We start from the raw sequence: 24,255 nt of genomic DNA on the forward strand, positions 1-24,255 counted from the left end.
TAAAATGCCACACGGGGGAAATATACAAACCCTTCTTTTCCTAAAACAAATCTGCAAAGAGGCCTTTTGGCAACAATGAGATAACACACACTGCAGTGATAGTCCAATCCAAGACTTGACTTAAAATGACACATGGGGCATTGCAGGCACTCTGTGCATAGTAGTGATGTGCGGGTTGGGTGGGTTAGGGTTGAGATTATGGCGGGGGCTATTACAGGTTACGATTGGGTGTGGGTCGGACTGGGGAAGTACACTTCTTGTCTGCTACTGAAGGTCCTTGGCTTGGAACCAGAGGTGGCCTTAATAGTAGTGTAAGGAGCAAGAGGATGCAGATAAGGGTGTGGGTCCTACAATGGCAACATTTTGTGAGTTAGGGCCAGTTGCAGATTGATTTTTCCTGACCCGCTCTTCACTGGAGCACAGCACTTTTAAGCAGTCTGAACCAAAGCACCCAAAACTGCACCACTGGACTGTAGTTGCCTGCAGGCAATTGATGGTTTTCCAGAAAGTTACTATCGGACAGGCAATTTCCAGGGGGCAGTTTATTTAGGTGCTTTTGGACTGCATCAAAATGTGACAGCTCAAGTACCTGAAAGTACCCAGTGTGCCATTACCCTTATGCTGATGGTACATGGGGGTCTTCATAGCCAACTGAAAGGTCCAGAATCAGCCCCTACTGATTTAAAAGTGAAACGCATGACAGTGCCAATAAACGCTCATCAGCTGAGAAGAACTCCAAGTGCCATCAGCCTAAAATAAGTTGAAGATGCATTTGTTCCATTCAAAACTCCTTTGTTATTAGTGAGTATAATATGTCCAGTTTTGACAACTGCAAATAAATCAATTTGCATGTGTCCAGAAAGGCCTAAAAAGATTTAGAAAAAAAAAAGTTTTAATAATCGAGAAATATCCCATAATAAATTCTTGTTCATTGTATAAGAAAATGACCCGGCAAAACCCCTCATTAACATTACATGTCAGAGTTCTCAAATCTTTGGTCTGTTAGAATGGTATAAAACGGTGACACTTTGCCATCTAAAGAGCAGAAACCTGTTGTGGGACATTCTGTATGAAGCTGAGATAATAGCTATATACATTAAAAACAGTAGGGTTCTTGTTTGTTCTGATTTGATTGCTTTTGCTATTCATATTCCAGTTCTAATGTGTCTATACGTATTTCCTAATTTATTGATTGTATTAATGGAATCCCAACTGACTAATTTGGTATTAGCATCAACATGGCATTGTAGTCCATATTAAAGGTGCCTAACCTTAGTTAAGGGTCATTTTTTTTAGCATATGATGATTTAAAGTAGATATCTTTTGCTATCCACTTGCCTTGCACAGGCACTACTGTGTTTGGAAGCAATATTAAGGAGTGATTTCACGACCAGCAAAAAATTAATTCCAAATAGTTGATGCATCTTCAACTAATCCCACCAAGTAATGTGTATTTAAGAAGAATAAAAAACAAATCTTTAAAATGCCTCTTCGCGGTGAATCCCAGAAACTGTAAAGAGATATGCAAACATTTCGCTTTAAAGCACCTACTTTATTCATTTAATTTAGCTATTTAATCAAAAAATGCTGATGTGGAGAGGAGAGCTTTTCACAGATTGTAATTCGGGTTTGGCCCAATTAGATAAAGTGCTTTCATAACGGTGATATTTGCAGAAACAGTAGGGGTTTAACAGAATCCTGCAGATTCTCCCGGCTGGGTTTTACAGTGAGGTTGTAGGTCCGTATGAAAATCAGGATAAGCAGTGGCTGGACGTGGGCACGATTTGATCCTCTATTTGTGTGACCAGAGGTGAACTCATCCCAAGAGCTGGGACACTGCTGCACTGCGTATTGAATTAATACTGGTGATGATGCTTTGCTGTAAAAGATGTGCTTCTCCAGTCAACCTGGTTGCACCCTCAGCTTGTAGAGAATTGGTCAGTTAGAGGTATCAGAGTTTACGCTGCCCGGCCCTTCTGTGGGGGAAGTGACGGAGGAAGGGGTTGCAGCCTCATGCCACCCTCCATTAGCCTGGAAGTAAAAGAGAAGAGATAATGTTGTACACATGCCAAGCAAAAACAGTGGCCAAATGATAGCTTCCCATGAAAGATTAGTCACAGAGTTATTTAGCATAGTGGTAATATACTGAAACATGATATTTCCTTTCATGCGTTAACTCGAAAGAGAATAACGGTTCTTTTCTCATTTGTACTTGTTTGGCCATAAACATCAGCTTGAGTTTAAAAAGGTGGGTACTAATAACTTTTATTGTATTTGTTGTAACCAAGTGTATAATACTGTCCACATACGTGCAATCAGCTTTATATATATATATATATATATATATATATATACACTCACCTAAAGGATTATTAGGAACATCATACTAATACCCTTCTCTGACCTCTAGCATCAACAAGGCATTTTCGCCCACAGGACTGCCGCATACTGGATGTTTTTCCCTTTTCACATCATTCTTTGTAAACCCTAGAAATGGTTGTGCGTGAAAATCCCAGTAACTGAGCAGATTGTGAAATACTCAGACCAGCCCATCTGGCACCAACAACCATGCCATGCTCAAAATTGCTTAAATCACCTTTCTTTCCCATTCTGACATTCAGTTGGAGTTCAGGAGATTGTCTTGACCAGGACCACACCCCTAAATGCATTGAAGCAACTGCCATGTGATTGGTTGATTAGATAATTGCATTAATGAGAAATTGAACAGGTGTTCCTAATAAACCTTTAGGTGAGTGTATATATATATATATATATATATATATATATATATATATATACCTATTATTATATATTTAAGCACTATGCTGACTGAGAAAGGATTACAAGCAGCTTTGGGAACCGGAAAGGATAGGCAAAATGACACAAAGGTTACACCACCATCCAGAATAGGTTTTATTGGGCCAAGAATAAGTAGGCTTCAAAAGTAACAGAAACATGCTGGGATTCTGTTGATCTTTGAAACTGGAAAAATAAGAGGCAGTATTAGGAAGTGTTGCTTAGCCAAAAGCAAATGCTGGATGCCTGGAATTGTTCATCGGGGGAAATAGAATGGGCAGACCAGAGAGGCAAGTAGGCTCTATAAGCTGCCCCATTCAGCGCTTCTCTTACATTATCAAATATATTTTTAGTGTGTTTATAGATCTTTAATTAGAGTGTATTGTACTGTTTTTAAAGGAAAATTGCTGCACAAAATCATGATAAGTAAAGCAATTTCCATAAGGATGCAATGGATTCCTAGCAGCTCCTATCACATTATGTTGCAATGCTGATCAAGGGGAAAATCTAACGGACAAAGAATTTCTCAACCTCAGTGGTTACAAAATGGAACGGCTTTGTTGAGATTTGTCACTTTCGTCTCCTCGACCAAGGCAATAGGACAGAATAAATAAATCAGATGCTGAAGCCGATGATTACAATTTAATTTTAATGAGCAATAGTTTGATCAAAAAGTAACTGGCTTAAATATATATAAATGCCAATAGTCACTGGGAAATTGTGTTGTTTTTTTTTTTTACCTTATATATGTTTATAATATTTCCTCTGTTATTACAACCCTGTAAAATCCCTGAAAAATAGTGGTTTAAATATTTAATGGGATATCGTGATCAGTTTGCCAAGAGTCATATGTTTAAATGAAGACACAAATACAATCAGAAGACTGAAGCTCTATTGTAACCTGAAAAATTAAGCGCTCTCATCGGGCAATATCTGTTCAGCCTCGAAAGAGTTGAGTTTAGTAAATCTAATGCAGGGATGTGTAAAGGCTCTGATCTATTGCGGTGTGTTCAGTTCCCGACAGCAAGGCCCCAAATATGTAATATCTATCACTCATAATACCTATCACTCTTCCCCCTATGTCCTTTATGGCTTCTCATTCTAATTTATAAACAACAAATGCGTAATATTTTTTACCATGCGAAGCAGCTGGAAGAGCCCACGTCAGTCAGATTTCAGACCCCCTCCCTCTACAGGATTTTTTTTTTTTTTTGCAAATAAATTAATCTTTCCTCTGGTGGTTTGAGATTACGCTCTGTATTATAAGAGAGCGCCTTATCAAACCTCATCAGAAAAGATGGAATTCATGTCCGCTATAATGCTGCAGGCAATAACAGCTTCATATTTTATCACGTTGATAAGGGTTTTTGCAAACTCTCTGAAGCATTTCGGGATGTTTTAAATGAAAAAAAGGAATGCTGTAACTAAAAGCCTCTTTTCAGACAGTTTCTTGTGGGTTATTATGAGTTATTTATAAGCCCCCAAAAAGAGCCCATTTGATATTCCAAACGCAAACGATTTGTGTATTTAATTATCACCCGTCCCACCTCTCTCCTTCTCTCCCCTGCTACAACATTACAGTTTCAGTCGTATGGGGAATCGTTAATATTGACTGGCGCTGTGAGGGAGGGGGCAGAAATGTGTCTGTGAAAATGAGACATATTCTATGCTTGATTGTCTGGGACAAATATTGTAGACTAAAAAAAACGAAATACTGTGGACCAAATAAATGGAATAAAAAAATATATAAAATATTTATATATTCTTCAGAATAATATACATTATATATATATATATATATATATATATATATATATATATAAATAAATATAATTAGCACTTATATTGTAGTGTCACCCACTGTGACCTACAACACTTATATTTGCCTATTTGTGTCTGTAAGTTCCCCTCCCATATAGACTGTAAGCTCTACGGGGCAGGGACCTCCATCCTCTTGTGTCTTTGACTCTTATCTTATTGCAACTGTACCTTGTATTTATTGCAATATCGTGTGTTTATCTATTATTATCTTAATAACCCCCTGTTTGTATTTATGTATTCTACTGTACAGCGCTGCGTACATAAGTAGGGCTTTATAAAGATATACATTATGAATCAAATGAAATTAACAGCAGTATTACTAATGCATTTTATTATCTTACTTTGGATCTGCTTTTTTAGGACAGTGTAGTTTTAGTATAATGTAGTACTGTATCAGGCAGCTTTTATAGATGTTAAATATATCACTACTGTCCACCTCCTAAACCAAAGATCTTTCCACCCACCTAATTGTAATATGTTGTACCAGAAGGCTGATTATAACCATGACTTTGCTGCTTAAAGGAGGTTAATGATGGCGTTTTCTGCATGTGAGAGTTTAACTGAGAGGTGTCTGTTAGAATGTCAGACTGAACCTGGTATTTTCACCAGAAGCCACAGCAGAAAGGCAAAGGCTCTGTGTGACACTGCCATTTTCCAAATTGGTGACATTTGCAAGTTGCCTTTTATAATCTTATGTTACGTGTCTTCCACGATTAAAGTAGACTGTCTTCAGGAATGTCGTCAGCGCAGGAGAACAGTTTTATTAGCAGACAATCTTACAAAATGTCTGCCCTTCAACGCTCTTTAAAGTTTATCTGGAAATAAATGTCTTAGTTACTTGGCTGGCTTGATGTGAGGTGACATTTATATGTAGAGGTAGAACACCACGTCAAAGTTGCCAGGCACCTCCAAAAATTATAAAGTAAGAGAAAGGTGTATTTTTGCTAGGATTTGCCTAAAATAATTTGGTCTGATATTGTCCATGGAAAAACCTCTACCCAGGTGGGTAGATAATGGCAACTTATTTGTAGGCAACTTATCAGCAGGTCGCTTATCATTTAATCACTTTGATTGCCACATATGGCCCTAAGGCCTCTGGTTGGAATATAAAGTGTTAAAACTTAAGAAGGAACCCATGTTAATGCCAATATTACAAAGTATCCTAAAGCTTTATAAACAAATACTAACTATAAACAGATATCTTGTGGTTTTTATTATTATTAATATTTATTTATAAAGCGCCAACATATTCCGCAGCGCTGTAATCATCATAGAAATCAGGCAGAGGTTTGGAACTCAGAATGGAAAATGAGTAAGGGAGGGACTATATAAACAATACTGTAACTACATTTCTAGTTACAGTTAGAAATGTACAGGCAGAACAGAAAGACTATTAATTAGAAATACATAAACAATACAAAAGGAGACCAACTGAAAATGTGCTAAGAGTAGGTCCATCTATAACTAGGAATTAAAATTGATCTTCCCCTTCAATGACCAACTGATTAAGATAAAGCTTTTTATATCCCTGCCTCTGATTAATGCTTGATTCCAATAAATCCATAACAATTTTAAAATGTATTAATTTATTAAAAGGGAGAATGGAAGCCTCCCCCCAAAACCCAGGTCCTCTGTATCCCCCCCTTTTACACCACCTGTAACTATGCCCCAATGTCTGTACCTTGCATGCAAAGTTGCTTTTCATTAGGTGGTGCAGTAGGGGGCCAATAAATAAAACTGTCCATATGATATTGACAAAAGTTATTTGTGGGTTAAATTAATTTTGTTTGAATAGACTGTATTGGCCAATTAAAGAGATTGACAAAATAGGCCATGTGGGTCCATCTTTAAAAAATGGCTGAAAACATGGAAATTCAAATTTGTTTTTCTGGATTTTTAGAATTCATTTAGAAACCAACTGGAAATAAATTCTAGGCAGACTCTGCTTTTGGTCAATACGAACAATCTACAGTTGCTCAATGCAGATATCTAACTTTCATCAAAATTCCATTAAACAGTAATGTATGTTTTTTTCTGTTTACAAATAGAGTTTGTTCTATTATATTTTTATATTAAATAATTTGAGATTTTTCTCCTAATGCAAACTCACAGACTGATTTCCCTGGTTAACAGCATCACTGACTTGCCAAAAAGCAGGACAATCTTAGGCAGACAGAGCACACTAACAATTCACTTACATTACAAGGAAAAATGATAAAATCTATATTTAAAAAAGGATTTGTAGAGTTTGGTTGCATGCCTATAGTTCTGACATCTTTGTCTCATATTCTCACAGGGCCTATATTTTTCCCTTTCAGGTTCTGACTGCTGTTACGTTACATCACATCACCTTTCCTTGTACCACACATTGTACAACAGCCTGAGATTTAAGAATTAAAAAATAAATTAATTAATAAAGGGTTGTATTTTTAGGTTTATATGACTGGTTTTAGTCTAAGTTTCAAGCTACTTACATTAAGGTGATGCGGGCTGTACAGTGAATTCCCTCCCAATGCATCACTGTATCCTCCCGTCTGATTGATAACATGACGAAGGGAATCCACCTGTGATAGAACCAATAAAGGAATTTACGTTTTATTTTGTTCTTTAAACAGCTCAAAGAAATACTATTATTGTTAAATATACTTTGTTTCTAAGTCTGTGGTGTCCCACAGACTGACAATATGTTCCATGTACCAGATGAGTTTGATACTATCTATAAAATTTTCTTTCAGAACCCCTGGCTAGGATTCGGTTTCTGAGCAGCCATGCATATATATAGATTTGTCATTGGCCACTTGCTTGACTTTTACAAAGAGATATCTTGATCTGGATTTGTTTTCAAGTTAGGTTTCGGGAAAAAAAAATATTTACACACAGATCTGTAACCCTTCTGATGCCAAAGGGCACCTTTCCCTAAAGCAGAAAGGGTTATATAAGCCCCCTTTCACATATAAGCGAATGAAACCAACCACATTTCACAGAGCTGATAAAAGAATCAATAATCCCAACAAAATATCATTTTTGAACTTAAGAGATATATTTGAATCTGTTGTTTTCAGCTACACTTTCCCCCTCCCTGTGAGAACTCAAGTCAGAGCCGATGGCAGTCACAAGGGTTACAATAAAACCTGAGAAATCAGGGTCTAGATGGTGCCAATTGTGTAAACACACATTGCTTTTTTGTTTGTGTGCTTTGATAATGGCAATGGGAGGTGCACTGAGTTTTGGAATGACTCAGGGACGTCTCTCCTACCTGTGATTGCACATTGGCTCCAACTTGGGCCCCTTGGTAAGAATCCCCATTCAGACTCTGCATATTCATGTACATGTCGCCTGAATTTGGGAGATTAAAAGAACCAGAAGAACCTAGGAAAGGAAAGAGTGAAGGAGCTGAATACAGAAGAGGTTGCCAAAAAAGTGATCTAGGGGAAGAGATTAAAAATATGAAGAAATATTAAGTTGAGAAATTCTCATCTTCATCGTAGTTAAAACTGACTAGTTTGCACTAGGTTTTTGAAAGCTGATGATACTAGATTCTAAGTAACTGTCTTGGATCTATACTGGGGCCTTTATATTTTTGAAAGTTGATGAAAAAAGATTCTAAGTTGTATGTGTCTGGGGTCTTTACCAACTCACCTGTGGGATCAACCATTTGGCATGGATTCATGATGTGAAACCCTTTTTGCTTTTAAATACACATCAATAATATCCAGGATTCCATAATATTCCTTTTACAGCCGTAGCAGTCAGCCGGTACTTTACATTGAGTAACATAACATTTTATTTTTAACTCAGTCATTCAAGAATGAAAATGTATGATCACACTAGTTAGTAACATATGACTATAGCAGCTATGCCCCAACTAATATCTGAGCCTCATTGAAACCTACAAAACTGATCTCAGAGTTGCGCTGGAGTTCCAAGGTTGCACCTCAGGACCTGTGCCCATTTGGCCACTATAAGAGAGGAGGTTCTAGTATGGCAAGAGTTGGGAAAGAAAGACAGAAACAAGTGAAAGGATAAAAAAAAAGGATGAAGGTGAAAAGTCACAGAGAAAAGAAAGAAAAAAGAAAGAAAGAGAGATAATGGGGATGGTTGGACATAATGATAGAATTAGAAAAGAACACTGAGAAATAAAAAAAAAGAAAGAAAAAGAAACAGAAGGGTGTGGGTATAGTTAAAAAATGTGAAAATAGCAAAAATGGCTTGATGAAAAGATACAACTGGAAAGAGTCTGTAAAAAGTAGTGAATTGAAGGGAGAAGAGCAAAACAATAAAAATGAATAACAGGAAAGTGCGGGGAAAGATGGAGAGTGGAAGTAAAATGAGTAGGTGATTCTAAAAAGCTACTCTTCAAAATCTGAATGTGCACTAAAAGTTCCCCATAGGTCACATTAATGGTTTTTCGCTGATAGGTTTGCTTTTGTAAGTAATTGTTACTTGAAGTTCCTAAACCTGTCTGTTTTGCCAACCTGAGTGTCCCTTTTCAGCCTGTCAGTTATAGCTTCTTATGCTAACATACTACTGCTGCACAAATATGGCAGCCCCCTCATAGAGGAACATGGGGGATCAGATAGGTAATGTAAAAGCATTAGTCAAATACTTTTATAGCAAAATTATAAATAGCAAGCAAAGACATATGTTATGAAGATGTAAAAAAAGGTTTTATTTCTGGTGTCAGTATTTTTTAAAAGGACTAGTATGAGAGAGAAAAGGTAACTAGGTAAGAAAGACGTTATAAGGGTTGAGGACAACAGTGGGGGCAGAAAAGAAGAGAAAAGAGAGTTTCCCCTCATTTCAGGCTCTACTGTGAAAGCCTGTTGCTTCAACCCCAATTTGAGTTTATAAGACATGTACGATGTATTTGTGCGCAACTATACCCCCATCCCTTGTTCTTGTCAAAATCCCCACAAACTCACCAGAATTTGGTGTAGTGGGAGAACTTGTCTGGTTATTTTGTACAGCAGCAGCTACTGCATGAGCAGCATTCACTGCAGTCTTGGCTGCATACAGGTTAGCTTCTTCTTGGAACTTGCCAATGTTCTTCTTGTACCGTATCCGCTTGTTCCCAAACCAGTTTGATACCTAATAAAACCAAGAGGCTGCTGTTATTGTCTTTAAACTTAACTGTGCAGCTTGAAAGGAGCTGATGAACGCAGACTGAAGTTAAAAGTAAACATTTTTACTTATTATTCTTATTCATTTTTAACATTTATACACTTATTTTCCACTTCTATCTTTGAATTATCTAATATACTGTAAGCTGACAATCTTACTAAAATACTTGTGCGCTCAAAAAAAGAATACATAAACAGTGAAGTTTGCCAAAAAGGGACTCTCCTTTATAAAGATATAAAGCATACAGGTTTGCTTAGCATCAATGATACATATCAATGCAATCAATTATATAGATAAAATACATACCACCTAAATGTAATCCAGTCTAAGCTTCCCAATTGAGAAAGGCTTCTCTATTGGGGTAATTCTCACTTCTAGGGTAAGCTGCCTAGGTGCTAGGAATACTTCCAATACTTACAAAAACAAAATATATACATGCATATCTTATACTAATACATCATATTAAATATAGCATTATCGTAAGCCAATAGGTCTGTTTGCAGAAAATTGTTTTAGTGAGAAAGGGGGGGAAAAATATAGAGACTTGCAATATAGATTTAAAGATAAATCCAGTTACAGTGTAATTCTTAAGACAGAGAATTAAGCTATCAATAATATTGTAAAGACATGATTTTATTTTATTTAATAGTGATAGCATCAGGTTTTAAAGCTCTTAAAACAGGAATGTGACCTATTATTGATTAATATATCATGGAGAAATCCAGCAATTTAATTACTCAGTGTTCCAGGTCACATGCATTTTTCTGCTCACAATAACTGTATAGTGAACAGGACCAACAAAGGCCACTTATTGGCCAGCGGGCAGAATGGATGAAGTAGGAGTGGCCATACATGTGAATGGCCACTTTGAATTGTTCTATTTGCTTGGATAGAAAGCTCAAATGATTGAAACTGGAGGAAGTGAAGATGGGCCACCTCATCTGCCTATGCCCTATGTACCTACCAACATGGTGCACCGGCCAATGAAAACTTGCAACATGGCAGGATTGCAGGATGATTGGTGAAAACAGCCCCCTGGCCTGGTTTTATGTCCAGATGGCTGGGCAGTATGACTGAAATCAGTCAAACTGCCCAACCAAATCAGGGCCAGCTTAAGCCAAAGACCAAGAGTAAAAGCAAAAATAATAATATATTTCATAGTAAGATAAAGTTGTTTTTAACAAATGTACAAGGCAGGAAGTGTATACTTATTTTAGCAAAAAATATTCAAATTTTAATAATGAAAAGTGTAAATGTTTATTGGCTGAGAGATGCAGAAGGCTGAAGCGTTTGTGTGCTGATGCGCTTGAATCTGGAGCTGGCTGCGTAACTGTAATTTTGTCAGTGAATTGTTAACAGTTTTACAGCACAAATGTCTTCAAACCACTCTCTGCTGTTACCCTGCAGAGCCAATGCCTCATTCTTTGCTTTGTCCCTGGCCAATACTTGCCTGTATTTTATATATTCTGCTTACCATTAACCTGCCAGCCAGCAGGGCAATAACACATTAATGAAGGCGGGCGGATAATTATTAAGGGAAAAAAAATCAGATTACTGCTTTATTAACAGCTTTAGAAGTGAGGAAATCTCTGGCGTGTGCAGAGGAGGACAATTCAGTACTCTCAACAATAGCCATGTCTAATAAAGGCTGCCTTCCATCCTCCCCCCGTTACATTTTAATATCGTTTGAGCCTCGGGAGGCCTCAGGGTGCAGGATTTTTTTTTTTTTGACGTGGTATAGGATTCCGTCCCAGTTTCTCTTATTCTTCCTTATCTTTAATATCAAGGCAATTAAAATTAATGACTGCCACTGTGGGCAGTGTTTCCCTGACATGCATTGTTTGATGGCATTACCTTGAGGTTAAACTAACGAGCGAGGTTTAATTGGAAGCAGTGAAAAGAGAGCCGCTCATACGTTATGTTTAACCTGCATGAAAAGGACCAGTTAATATCACGGACTGGTTAAAAGATACAGGCAAATATCCAGGCATTAACTGTCTTGAAAATGAGCATATGTAAAGGCACTGTAGATGTAATGTGTATCTGTTCAGCTTGCCTGTGATAATGGCTTTCTGTGGACCTGTAAAGGCACGGGAGAATGCTACCTTCTATTCTGTTGCTGAATTATTTGTGGCCATGGTAAGAAGATAGATCAAAATATGTTAGCTATATAATATAATACTATATAATGTTGACTTAATGGCTTAAATATACGTGCCTGATATGCGTGAGTGAGTAATTGTGAGTGAGGGAATTTGTATGTAAATCTTTTAAACCCATATATAGCTTTAAAGCCACATATGATAAAATGTTAAAAAGAAAAAGTCTCTCCTTTCTCAGTGTACTGTCAAGTTAGAAGTTTCTGCATAACAACTACCAGCAAAAAAACAGGAAAATAAGGTCTCTAAGTGTTAGATTTTGCAATTGCAGGGAACCAAAATAAAGCGTGTCTGCGTGCAATAAGGACGAGCGTTTCCTTTTTCTCTTGCGATGCTAGAAGTCAATTAATGAATCCGTTGAATGGAAATCATACATACACAGAGATTGTTATGGCTTTGCATGTATAGTACCCTATGCCCATATAATTTATTGCATTTACTGGCCCAATGAGAAGTGCACATACAATCAAGAATGGCCTAACAGAGTCTCGTATCTGTGGGGTTAATGGGTGATATCTAATTTCACCTTGGCACAGAAAGAAGTAATGTGTCTCTATTGATTATCTAATTTCTGCAATATATACATAAACAAGCTCTCTGTATAAAGAAACATATTTGTATGCTTTAATCAAAAGCAAATGGGTCCAATGGATGAATACAATTTGTTGAACATCCCTAAAGGCCCTAAAAGTGGGTTTATGGAGTTCTCAGAAAACACTTTTTACTTCTAAATATTATAAAAATATACACTTATATTTTTTACTTTAAAATATTGAATTACACACACTAAACCTAATCATTTAGTTCAACAAAATCTTGCCAGACTACATTTTTGGTAGGGTATTCAACAGCAGTTTCTCCCTGCCAGCTCACAATGCAAAGCAAATAAGAAGTGATTTAGCATCAGTTCTCTCCATTGTGTCTGCAAATGTTGGGCAGGCATTCTGTTCTTGCTAACTTTTAGATTGTAAGACCTATTAAGCAGGGCCTCTTTACCTCTTGTTTTGGTTGTATTTTGTATGTAATCTGTGTGAGTATACAACATCTATCGTACAGGACTATAAATCGTACAAGTGCTTATAAATACTTGTTAATGATAATAAGAATGACTTCAGACCCAACGATTAGTTAAAGCTACTAACTAGGAGTATGGTGCATTTGCTCGCAAACACACAGGGTAATGTTATTTTATTTTGGGCTATAGCTAGCATAGAAATTCTCTGTGATTGAGGGGTAAATAGCTGTATGGATGAGAAAATGGACCCAACCTCTCCCCACTGATTTGAAAAGCAATCACCTGGAATTGCGGATGCACTTGGGTGTTGGGTTATAGCCACTTGGAAAGATGAGTGCACCCACAATTGCATGGGGTTGCTGTTTAAATCAACGTAGAGCGATTGCAAGTGCCTTTTTGCCTACCCACATAGCTATAAATTACCCGGCTGAAAAAACATGGAATCACAAGGTGTGCCATTGCCCAGCAGTAGTCCCTCTGAGGTGCAATGCTAAAATTCACATGATTGAGGGGCAGGACAGTTCTATCGTTTTAAACAATTAATTGTGTGATGCACAGAGATATACTAATTAGAATTTGTTATAATTGTTTGTATTAATAAAGTATAATTGCATTCATGAAATGTATTTGTTACTTGGGAATTAAAACCCTGTTAGGTAATCTGCTCCAGGGCTAAGAATGCAAAGAGCACAGATATGGCAGGGTGGGCTCACCTGTGACACTGTGATACTGCATTTCTTTGCCAGCTCCTCTTTGGCTTCCTCGCTTGGGTAAGGGTTGCTAAGGTGGGAGTAGAAATACTCGTTTAGGATCTCTGTGGCTTGCTTACTGAAGTTACGTCTTTTTCTCCTGCAAAAAAAGAAAAACCCAGATCATCAGGTGGGCTCGCCGGAGGGGAAATAAATTAATAGATCAAATGATTACTGAAGAACTGGAGAGTTTAAACATTTAGCACCATTCTACATTGAGTACTTGTAGATCAGTAAGTCTACTGTCAAGATAAATATCTTATGTATAAACTAAAAAAAATGGCCTATTAATTTTAAAAAACTGGTTTAATTTAATGTTTAAATGATTTTTTTAGCTGACGGAAAGTATGAAGATCCAAAATATGAAAAGACCCTTATCTAGAAAACCCCAGATCCCAAGCATTCTCCATAACGGGTCCCATACCTGTACTATTATTCATAGCTGGAGTTCTGGCGTATCATTGAAAGTTGCTGCTTCCCACAATTGCATTTTTAATACATTATCAAAAAATTACAGATTTAAATTGAAAGCCTGCCACCTAAAACTTGGTCAGATATTATTTTTTTTAAACCCAGATAAAAAAAATTCTAGAAAAGGCAAGCAAGATCCACATCAGGAGATCAGGATTAGCAAGCACACAGTTTGTGATGTCTAATTCTGCAATATAGTTGCCTAATAACTATACAGTCTAAGACTATAAAGCTGTTTGAGCTCAAGAGGGGGTCAGTTACTGGTGCCATTAATCCATCAAAATTCGGCTAGCTAGTGATAAGGGCAAGGGTTTCTAGGATCAGACAATTTCAGGTAGTAAACTGCATGGCTCTATTTTCTTGCTATTGCTGGTATGGTGATACTGCTGGGGGTCAAACGAGTGGAACGTTACTCTGTAAAGTAATGCTATAATGATTTGCTATTTAAGTGAAGGTAGCAGCAGGTTTAAACTGGGTGGAAATTAAGTTATTTCTAACTTCTATGCAATTTTTACCTTTTTATGTTATACTGCAGTTTATATAAAGTTCATTAATTTCTTAAACAACTAGTACATGATGCATTTCTTTGTCCTAGTGGCAATGTTTAGTGAGTTAATAATCTTACCTTTTAAAATCTTTCAAATGCTATATGGCAGGCATATCTCCAAGTATCCTGCCCCCAACACAGATGGGATGCTCAGTTGGTGATACATGTTTTATAGATTATAGACCATCTCCCTGCGGAAAGGCCTAGAAAGAACAGGCTTCAGGCCTTAGGGCTAATGTGCCATAAGGCATACAGAAATCTGCCTGCTTAGGGCCCAATGGGCTCAGCTACACTACATACGTCTGATCTTGTAAATAAATGAATTAAGGAGTAAAGGGTTAATGTATCACTTTAAGTAGCTTGCTGATTTAGCTTTAGGGCTTTTTAACATTGCCATTTTAATGGATCTGATTTTGTCAGTTTAATAATTACTACAATTACCAAGATATATTTTTCAAGCTTCTAAATCAGAATAAACTAAAGCTGAAGTAAGAAAATGAAATAACAAAATGGGGCATAAACTGCAATTGTGCAATTTACATTCAGCCCCATAGAGGAATTACAAAAGAATGTACAGTAGTTTTAGCAATCTCTCACTAGGGGCAGCAGTAGGTTTGTTATTGCTCTATTCTGTCTGCCTACAAGAAAAGGAAACAATAACAGGAAAGGGAATTTTTAAAATGTAAATAACTATAATACTATTTAGTTGGCCAATTCTTTTGATTTTCACTGAAACAAAAGAAAAGAAAAGCCCTATGGACAGAGAGGATATCCTATTCTATAGTGGCAGCGACTGAGAATTTATTTATCTTGAGTAGGCAGTTGAGAGGTAACTGAACTGGGCAATCGCGATTGAATGTTCTTACTTGTAGGCTACTTTTTTTGAAAATTGTACTTAGTAAGGTTTCAATATTGTAGCAACCTCACCCCAGTCTTTTTGCACTACTTTTTAAAACATACAATAGTATTGGTGGGGCATTTCTAATATATAAACAATAAAAACTGTAATTCGAAATAAAAATTGCAGAAGAGAGAAAAAAGTAATAAACATCATATACCTGAGGGTTCTGCCAGAACATGGGTCTATCCTAAAGTACTGCTGGTATGCTTTTTGCAGCTTACAACATCATTTTGGCTTCTAAGGCAACTAATTGGTATAGCTAATAGTGAGCCAAAGCACTATCCCCAATGACTGATATCTGAGACGGGCCCAATCAGATATCAAGCTATTAAAAATCTCATATGCATAGGCCATCATGTGACGTGATAATTGGGGGGGGGGTAATTGGTTGGCCATATTGGAAGGCAAAACTGAATGAGAGGATCTAACTGTGCAGGGTGAGCTTAAAAACCCATTGGACTAGAATCAACTACCCCTTGTCCCTATTATCTTTGTCAATGACATTTGCAATCGACAGCAACAAATCACAATGCCATAACTGATGATAGTGTGGGCACTGGGGTCACTCTTTTATTAGAATCTCTGTAATATTACATACAGCAAGTGATTATATGGACAGTTTACAGAACCCTCATCTTTGAACTAACTTTTTCTATGAGCATTGACATTCTGAGACAATTTGTCCTTTTTTCTATTTTTGTGGTTCTTGAGTTATTTAGCTTTTTGTTAAACAGCTCTTAAGTTTGGAATTTCAGAAGCTAAACCATGCTAAAAGTAAACATAAAGGCGAAGCAAACTGGCAAAACCAAAAATTTGTAGCCCACTACACATAATGAGCCAGCAGTTAAAATCAAATACTAGGAAGAATGCCCCAAAAATCCGAGCTTTAATTGCCCCTACCTGGCATCAAGAAACCTTGACCGCAGGATCATGACTGCCTCACACGTGCTCTGCTTCAGTTGCATTTGGATGGAGCTGAACTTCCTGTGAATAATGCCCACCATCCTCTCTATTTCTTTTGGAGAGATGGGGCGTGTCCGGCTCTGCTCTCTTAGTAGATTCATCACATGGGTTGTAAACTCATTACACGCCTAAAAGTAAATAAAAAAAGCAATAAGCGGGTTACTACATAGATCTGGCCTGTAGTATCTGGTATATTACTTTACAATGTTGCTTGCCATAGCATTTGCAAAGTATAATAATGAAGGCTTAAAATGGGCAAAAACATAGAAGTTTGATAGTCTGACCTTAGAAAAATCATGCTAATGTCAGAATGTTTGGCCTGCATATGGAATGCCCACACATATATTTGAACATTCTAGTACAGTAAGGGAGATGAATTAATGTAATCTTTGGGATCTGCTTTGGTAAGTCTGCTATAAAACACTGCGTATTGAACTGCAGTGACATACAATTGCACACATGGGTTAGGTGCTTAGGAAAAAGTTCATAATGATGAGACAGGGTGTATAATTAATGCCTGTAAGAATAGACACGAAAATACTGAATAAGTGACCACAACAGTCCATTCATACGGCCCATGGATGACCAAATGATACTAGCCTCCATGGAAACAAGTTGCTGGTGCTTGTGGCAGAGCTTTTGGATAAGCAAAATTTGGCTGTACATGCTTTCAAAGCTACAACAGATTGCTGGGAGGGCGACAGTGAAAAGCAACTTTATTATTTGTAAAACAGTACTGAATTTATAAATTATTATATTTAGTAAGTTTATTATTTAAAAATAAACATGCAGATAAATAGGCATTTAGGCGCAGAAAACTCTAGCCAATGTAGAAGCCCCTGGACATGTAGGAAGGATCATTTGCCCTTGCTTTAATATAAGCAGGGTAGTAACCAATACTTCTACCCAAGTGAACATTCCATAAGCTGTGCACAGAGGTGTACATAGAAAACTCCTCAAACTAATCTGTTAGTAGATAGATGAAAAAATCTGAGATCAATAACCCACTGCACGTTTCGGAGATCAGAGGAGACTTGTTTGTTATCAGACTAGTTTCTGCGTGGTGCTCAGAATAAGCAGGGATTTATTTCCTTGAATGCTTGCTGAATATCTCCAAACTTATTAAGGGAAACCATGTATGAACTAAAAGGCTGATTAACTATCTGGCATGGAACCAACTTTGTGGGATTCACCCAGCATCACTTTAAAGCACTAGTTCATACAAGATTAATTAGTACATCTCATTTATGTAGCATGCACTTTAGCTCATTACTCTAAGTAAAATTCGTTAAGTATTTACATTTAGATAATTAAAATCTTGCTACACCCCTTAGAAAGATGTGTCCTTCTGCTTAAGACTGCACATTGCCTCCTTATTTATATATCCTGAATAAGAGGGGTTACTGGCAGTCGTTTTAACAGCTTTCCTCATATATATGTATATAATAATAATAGGTAAATTGCAAATCCTTTGTAGGTTATGAAAAAAATATTTGTATAAGATATTCATTCCCAACAATGTTTCATTCCCAAAGAAAAAAAACCAAATGTTTATTAATTAACTTGTTTATTAATTACCTTGAGGTGGGAATTGTTAGTACTGTTTGGTTTGTTTTTTTTTGCTGATATTACTAAATTGTGGAAAACTATGACGTTCCTAAGACTAAATTAAAGAAATGGCCAGCAAACTGGAAAACAAAGTTCAAAGCTGATGAATGCAAGGTTAAAAAAAAAAGGAATTTTGCTGGGGGCATCCCTAATGAAGAACTATTTGTGGGTTTGGTTACTCTCCAAGCCATAAGGAGATCTAAAAAAGATCAGTAGGGGCTTTTTGGCCCTTGTTTTTGTGAAAAAGAAATTATGCTGCTCCAAGCAGTGTCAATCAGTGGCTACTAAAGCAAATAAGGTACTGTCATGCATAAATGTGGGCATTGACTTGAGTTATGAAAACAGGCATTTGCCTCCTTATAAATCCCTGGTAAGACCCCATCTTGAGTATGCAGTGCAGTGCAGTTTTGGGAACCAGCCTATAGAAATGATATTTTTGGGATAGAAAAGCTGCACAGATGCACAACCAAACTGGTGTAAGGAATGGAACAATTAAACTATAAGGAAAGACTGTCAAGTTGGGGTTGTTTTCTTTGGAGAAAAGTGCTTGTGAGTGGACATGAATAATCTTTGCAAATACATTAGATATGTTAGAGGACATTCTGGATAGTAGAAAATAGTTTTTCATATATAAAAGAACAAAGGAACCACCTCTTAGATAAGGGAACAGAATGTTTACCTGAAGAAACGAAAATCCAGAGCATTAGCAATCTCAAGTTCCTTAGGTAATTTTCTGTATGTAGGTGTATTTACACATACATGTATATGTGTGTGTGCATATACTAAATTAAGCATAAATAAAGACAAACAGATGCCAAATGTTATTTTGCTCAAAGCTCAATCACAATTTGAAATATAATTTGTAAATATAATAGCTACTGAAAGCAGTTTTGGAAGTTGCAGAGTTGCCAGTGCTTCCACCTCTACTTCCGTGTTATGTCGCTACATAGCAAAAATGGAAGCAGTGACAGCCAGGCAGCTAGGGAAGAACAGGCTCTCGGGTGTTCAGTGGACGGGAAGGCGAGCATCTTGGGCTAGTTTCCCGGAGAAAGAGTATTAGATGGATGTGAGAGATAAAAGGCCAGAAAATGGGAAGGAGATTGGGCAGGCTAGTGGAGCAATGGAAAATATTGGGGACATCAGAATAGTTTAAGTGTAGAGAGGGGCAGAGAAAAATCACTGAGTGATGGGAAAAAGAACAAAAATGGCAAAATAATGTGGCTAGGTCTAGAAGGAAATGTGGCAAAAACAGAACAAAGGCAAAAGCAACCTTAAAAGTGAAGTGAAATAAAAAAAAAAGTAAATAGCAAGAGCAAAAGTAAAAGAACAGACAAAAAAGGAACAGAATGGAGAAGAGGCCATCGGATAACAACGTGAGCCATGACTATATGTGTATGTTATCAGCTCCAAGAAGGGTTAAAGATCATCTTAGTATAAAGTTGATCCAGGGGCTGGTCCAATTGCCCTCTTGGAGTTAGGAAGGAATATTTTTGAGTCAAATTGGAAAGGCTTTAGTTTTTCTCCTTCCTCTGGTTTCACTTAGACCAAAATGTTGGATGTTTGTCTTTTTTAACCTAAATTACTATGTTTATATATAATTATGGACCTTGAGATTGGAGGCATTGTACACCTGTTCCATTATAACATAATATTGTTGTCTAACCAGGAGAAATGGGATCAATGCAGTAAGAGATATTTCAATTTTCATCATTACCAATGCAGTCTTTTCCTCCAACAGGTTACACAGTGCTCCTAGCCTACAGCACCAAATACCTTGCTTTTTGGCAGGGGAAGAGAGTCAGGCAGTGCTTGGGGAGATGCTAGAATCTCAAATGTTATTATATGTTTGGAGTGCCTGTGCTCACTGCTTTTTGCTATATAATATATTTTTATGCCAATACCCAATTTATTTTAGTGTATATTGTGCTTGGTGTTCCAGTATTCGCTGCCTCTTTGCTTCTTACTATATAGTGTCCTGTTTAGTGACTGGGTGCCATAAATTTTATATATTATGTCCTTAGGGGATCAGTACCCGCTGTTTCTCTCTGTATATAATGTCCTTGGGTACCCCACAGCCTATGCATATATAATGTAGCTTGGGTGCCAGAATTACTTTCCTCTCATAGTATGTGCTTGTAGTGCCTGCATGCACAACTCTCTGTGTTAATTGTACTTGTGGTTTCAATACCCCCTGCCAGGGCCTCTTACTATATAATATGCTTACGGTGCCAGTTTATGCTGCCATGCACTGACTGCTCTAGCTACTAAAACATGCTACAAATGTCCTGATACCCATGAATGTATTATTTCATCTGCCATATACTCTATAATGCAAATCTGAATGATATTTTCACCCTCTTTGACTAAACTAGCCAAACTCTCTCTATAACTTTATCTAAAGTAAAGAAACTAAAACTTATTTACCTGGTATATAGCTCCCTTGTTCCATCAATTTCTACTTTTAAGCAGAAATGTAGTAAATGGTGCCAGGTTTGATGAGGTTATATAACCCATACATAGCAACCAGCAGTCTGTTGGCAAAGTGCACTTAAAGCATGGTTGTCTTGGGTTACCAGACTAAGCAAATGTTGCCCCCTACTGCTACAGTTTAGTTTTCCTGAAAATTTGGTGAAAACACGTATTAAATTGGGTGGAGTCTAAATGGGTGTGGTCACAAAAGCAGGTGTGGTCACGATTCTGCAGTGTGCTGCAATCTTGTGGGAAGCTGCTTAGAATTAAATCTTGTTCAGCGTGCACGAAAAAAAAAATTGGGGTGGTAATTCATAATCAGTTATATTATCTTTAAAAAAGATCCTCGTTATGCATTCTAAAATATATATCTAAAAGTCTCAAGTCATTCAATATTAGGCCATATTGCAACAGAGAAACCCCAAATGTTAACACATCCTGCCCCACTGCAGTTGACATCTTTTCTTCCAAGTCAATGAGCTAGTGTGATCAGAGTGATATAATTGCACATTTGTAAGCTACCTTCTTTCTTTCATTCATTCTTTCTCTTTTTTCTTCCCTTTTTTGTATCTATCTGTCTGTCTGTCTATCCAGACATATCAGAAACTTAAAAATACAGTTCATTAAATTCAGCATATAAAAGCCAGTTCATAAATCTGTGCAGAAATTAGTCCATAAAAGAAAGAGAATAAATAGTGCTTAAAAATGCTGCTCTCAGCAGGTTTATCACCTGACACATGCAGAAGCAAATGAAGAAGGGAATGGGGCATGGTATCATCTTATTTATTAATTAATTTAAGCCATTCAAAACCCACTGAATGCACTCAAACCTTATGTTACATCATTTTTGCTGTTTTGCTATGATTCAGTTAGTAGATTATTAATATGGGCACTTATATTCAAGCATTTTGAAGAAAAGAATAAGGTTAGAAGGGAACAAAAAGTTTCTGTTTTGTGACCAAATAAGTGGTAAATATTAGGCTACAACCATACACAAAGGCCTAAAATATATATATGGCAAAATGACAAACAACAGAAAAGAAACATAGACAATCTACACGCATGCAGAATTGTTTCCCACGCAGAGATAAAGGATGAATTCAGGAGACATCTCAGGGCTGAAATCACAGGGGTTACAGATGCTAAGGGGCACTGGAAACCCTTAACCATACTTCTGCCTTTAGCAAAATCCAACTTTAGTGTGCCTCAAGGCTCTCAATGTGTCACCTAAATTACTGAAGCTGCTGATAACATGCAAGAGTATTGTGTGCAAGCACATTTGCAAGGACTCCTTGACTCCTTTTACTGAAAGTTTCTAGAAAACAACATAGACTAAAGATAATGTGTTATTGTTAGATATGGCAAAATCAATCACAGAAAAGTCTCTTGAGACAATCAGAGAAGGAAATTATGACATTAATTCTCTGTCAGAATAAATTTGTTTCTACACAAAAACCTACATAGAACTTATGGGGTTCAATATATGGAGAGGTTTAATCTTTAAAGTACCTCCCTCACTATGTCCAGGTAAGCTTATCCTAAGGGCTACTATCCAAAAATAGGCTCTGTGCTGTTTAGTGTGGTTCGCAATGATCCCCACCAAATATATAACTGAAAACACTAATTAAAACAAGGTTGGTAATGGTTCTAAGATAGGTTTTGGGTTTCAAGTTAATCCAGCTTTATTCCACAAAGAAGAACCTGTATGTATGTATAAATATATCATTTGAAATTGGTTCAGATAAGGCAGATCTATTCACTCTGCTCAGTCAAACTCTCTTATAACCCAAAGGACTATTTAAACTACAAAATATGCAACATAATCCTAGAGCAGGCATCAGATGAAAGCTTCCTGCATTACTGCCCTATGTCCTACAGCACTGACAACTACTGTGACTACTACAAACCTGTGGCTTGCTGTGATATTATAAAATCTCAACTGGGCTTGCTACTGCTAAATTACTGAACCAACAGGCAGTTTTTTGTAGTGGTCATCAGCAGCTTCTATGTCTAGTATATGCTTACATTAAATTTATGTTCCTCCTACCTGCTTAAAGTACACATATAGATGGAGCAAACTTATGTATGGTGTGCAATTGGCTCAACTGGCTCCCCAAGTCCCACCATATGATGTCTGTGTCATATTAGGACAATGTTTCCTCCATCTGTATTCTTGCAGGCAGTTTTGGGATTTTGAAAAGTGGTAGACTTTACGCACCTGCTCATATTTCTCCAGTTCTGTGTGATAGATTTGCCGGATCTGGCTGAGTTTAGCCCTGTAGTCAGAGTGTTCTATGGAGTTATCCGAGGAGCCACCACCAGATGCAGCTGCTGCGGCTGCTGCAGCTGCTGATCCACCACCCTTCTCTGGTCCAGAAACGCCTTCAGCCAACAGCATATTGTCCAGTCTCATGAGCTGAGGATCTGGGGGATCCTCTTCCTGTGCTCCTCGGATGCTGAGACCTGTGTAAAATAACAAAATGAAAATCCACTTGAGAATCAGTAAAATGCAATGGATATAATAATAATAATAGAGTTGCTAGCATTTCAATAGTAACCCCACACCACACTGCTGCAATAATACAATGATATACAACATTGTCTACAACATGTAGCTTTTGTCTTTGATATGGCATAGTACATAGCAATACTTTCCTAAGTCTTACCTGGCAACCTTACTCATATTAAGTCTTAAAGGATCTGTGACCCCTTTTCAACATGAGTACAATAATTAGGGCTTTGGCTGAACATATTTTTGCCTAATGTTTCAAACACTGAAAATATAGGTTTTTAGTTAGTTAAAAAGGGAAAGTGAAGCTACTCCATGTTCTTGTGAGGCACATCATTAGATTACAAGAGCCCAGATATCTAAACAGTTTCCCTGTTTAGCTCAAGAAATAACAAAAAGCATATATTTTCAGTGATTAAAACATTAGGAAAAAATATGTTCAGCACAGGTCCTATTTATTGTAGTCATGCTGAAAAGAGGGTATAAATACCCAGTAAACAATAAATCATTGTGTTCTTGATTAAGTGCCCCATAACATTCTATTCTTGTGCAACCATATTAAGCAATAAAACATATGCCTCCTATATTCCACAATGGGTGAAGCTCAATATGAAGAACTTAACACCTAAGAGAGCAGTTTCAGCATGTGATCATGCTTTTCAAAACTGTCAGACTTTTGATCCAAAACCTAAATTCTAAAATTCTGACCAAAACCCATAATTGGCGTAGTTCAACCCTAAAGAGTATGGCTGAGAGTAAGGCTTCTCATCTCATAAACCTTTATGTCCCACCACAAAATACCTTTAAGACTCAAGCACGTATGGGTTAATGCCCTGCTGACTTACTTTAAGTGTTGCTTACTTATTATCCCAATGCTTTTCCTAAAACCAGGTCTCTTGACTTACCCGGACTAGAATGATGGCTGTGTGAGCACCCAAACATAAGAGTAAACACAATATTGGGATCTCATCTTGTATAATATTCTTTAAAACTATGTATCAGACTGATACCTACCCAGTGACATTAGGTAAACTAACATATAAGTTCAGACAAACCAGGAATATGTATCATTTATTAAAGGAATGAATTACCTTTCACACCAAATAATTACGCCTAAGAACACAAA

The 24,255-nt window shown here is 37.1% G+C and overlaps 1 protein-coding gene across 2 annotated transcripts in view; it reads right to left on the reverse strand.

Annotated features, from left to right (window-relative positions):
- Positions 1-1,531: 1,531 nt before the first annotated feature.
- Positions 1,532-24,255, reverse strand: part of pbx3 (pre-B-cell leukemia homeobox 3) — a 148,544-nt gene continuing 125,820 nt past the window's right edge. The window contains exons 4-10 of one of the 2 annotated variants that reach the window (XM_031891469.1): positions 22,839-23,083; positions 16,481-16,671; positions 13,626-13,761; positions 9,540-9,705; positions 7,874-7,986; positions 7,092-7,181; positions 1,532-2,031 (exon numbers count right to left, since the gene is read on the reverse strand). In XM_031891469.1, the coding sequence (XP_031747329.1) occupies positions 1,939-2,031; positions 7,092-7,181; positions 7,874-7,986; positions 9,540-9,705; positions 13,626-13,761; positions 16,481-16,671; positions 22,839-23,083 (1,034 nt within the window). In that variant the 3' untranslated portion in view covers positions 1,532-1,938. The remainder of the gene's footprint in view (positions 2,032-7,091; positions 7,182-7,873; positions 7,987-9,539; positions 9,706-13,625; positions 13,762-16,480; positions 16,672-22,838; positions 23,084-24,255) is intronic. The other variant, XM_004916737.4, reaches the window with a different exon arrangement.

The sequence above is a fragment of the Xenopus tropicalis genome, chromosome 8 (genome assembly GCF_000004195.4).
Source record: "Xenopus tropicalis strain Nigerian chromosome 8, UCB_Xtro_10.0, whole genome shotgun sequence".
Taxonomy (NCBI): domain Eukaryota; kingdom Metazoa; phylum Chordata; class Amphibia; order Anura; family Pipidae; genus Xenopus; species Xenopus tropicalis.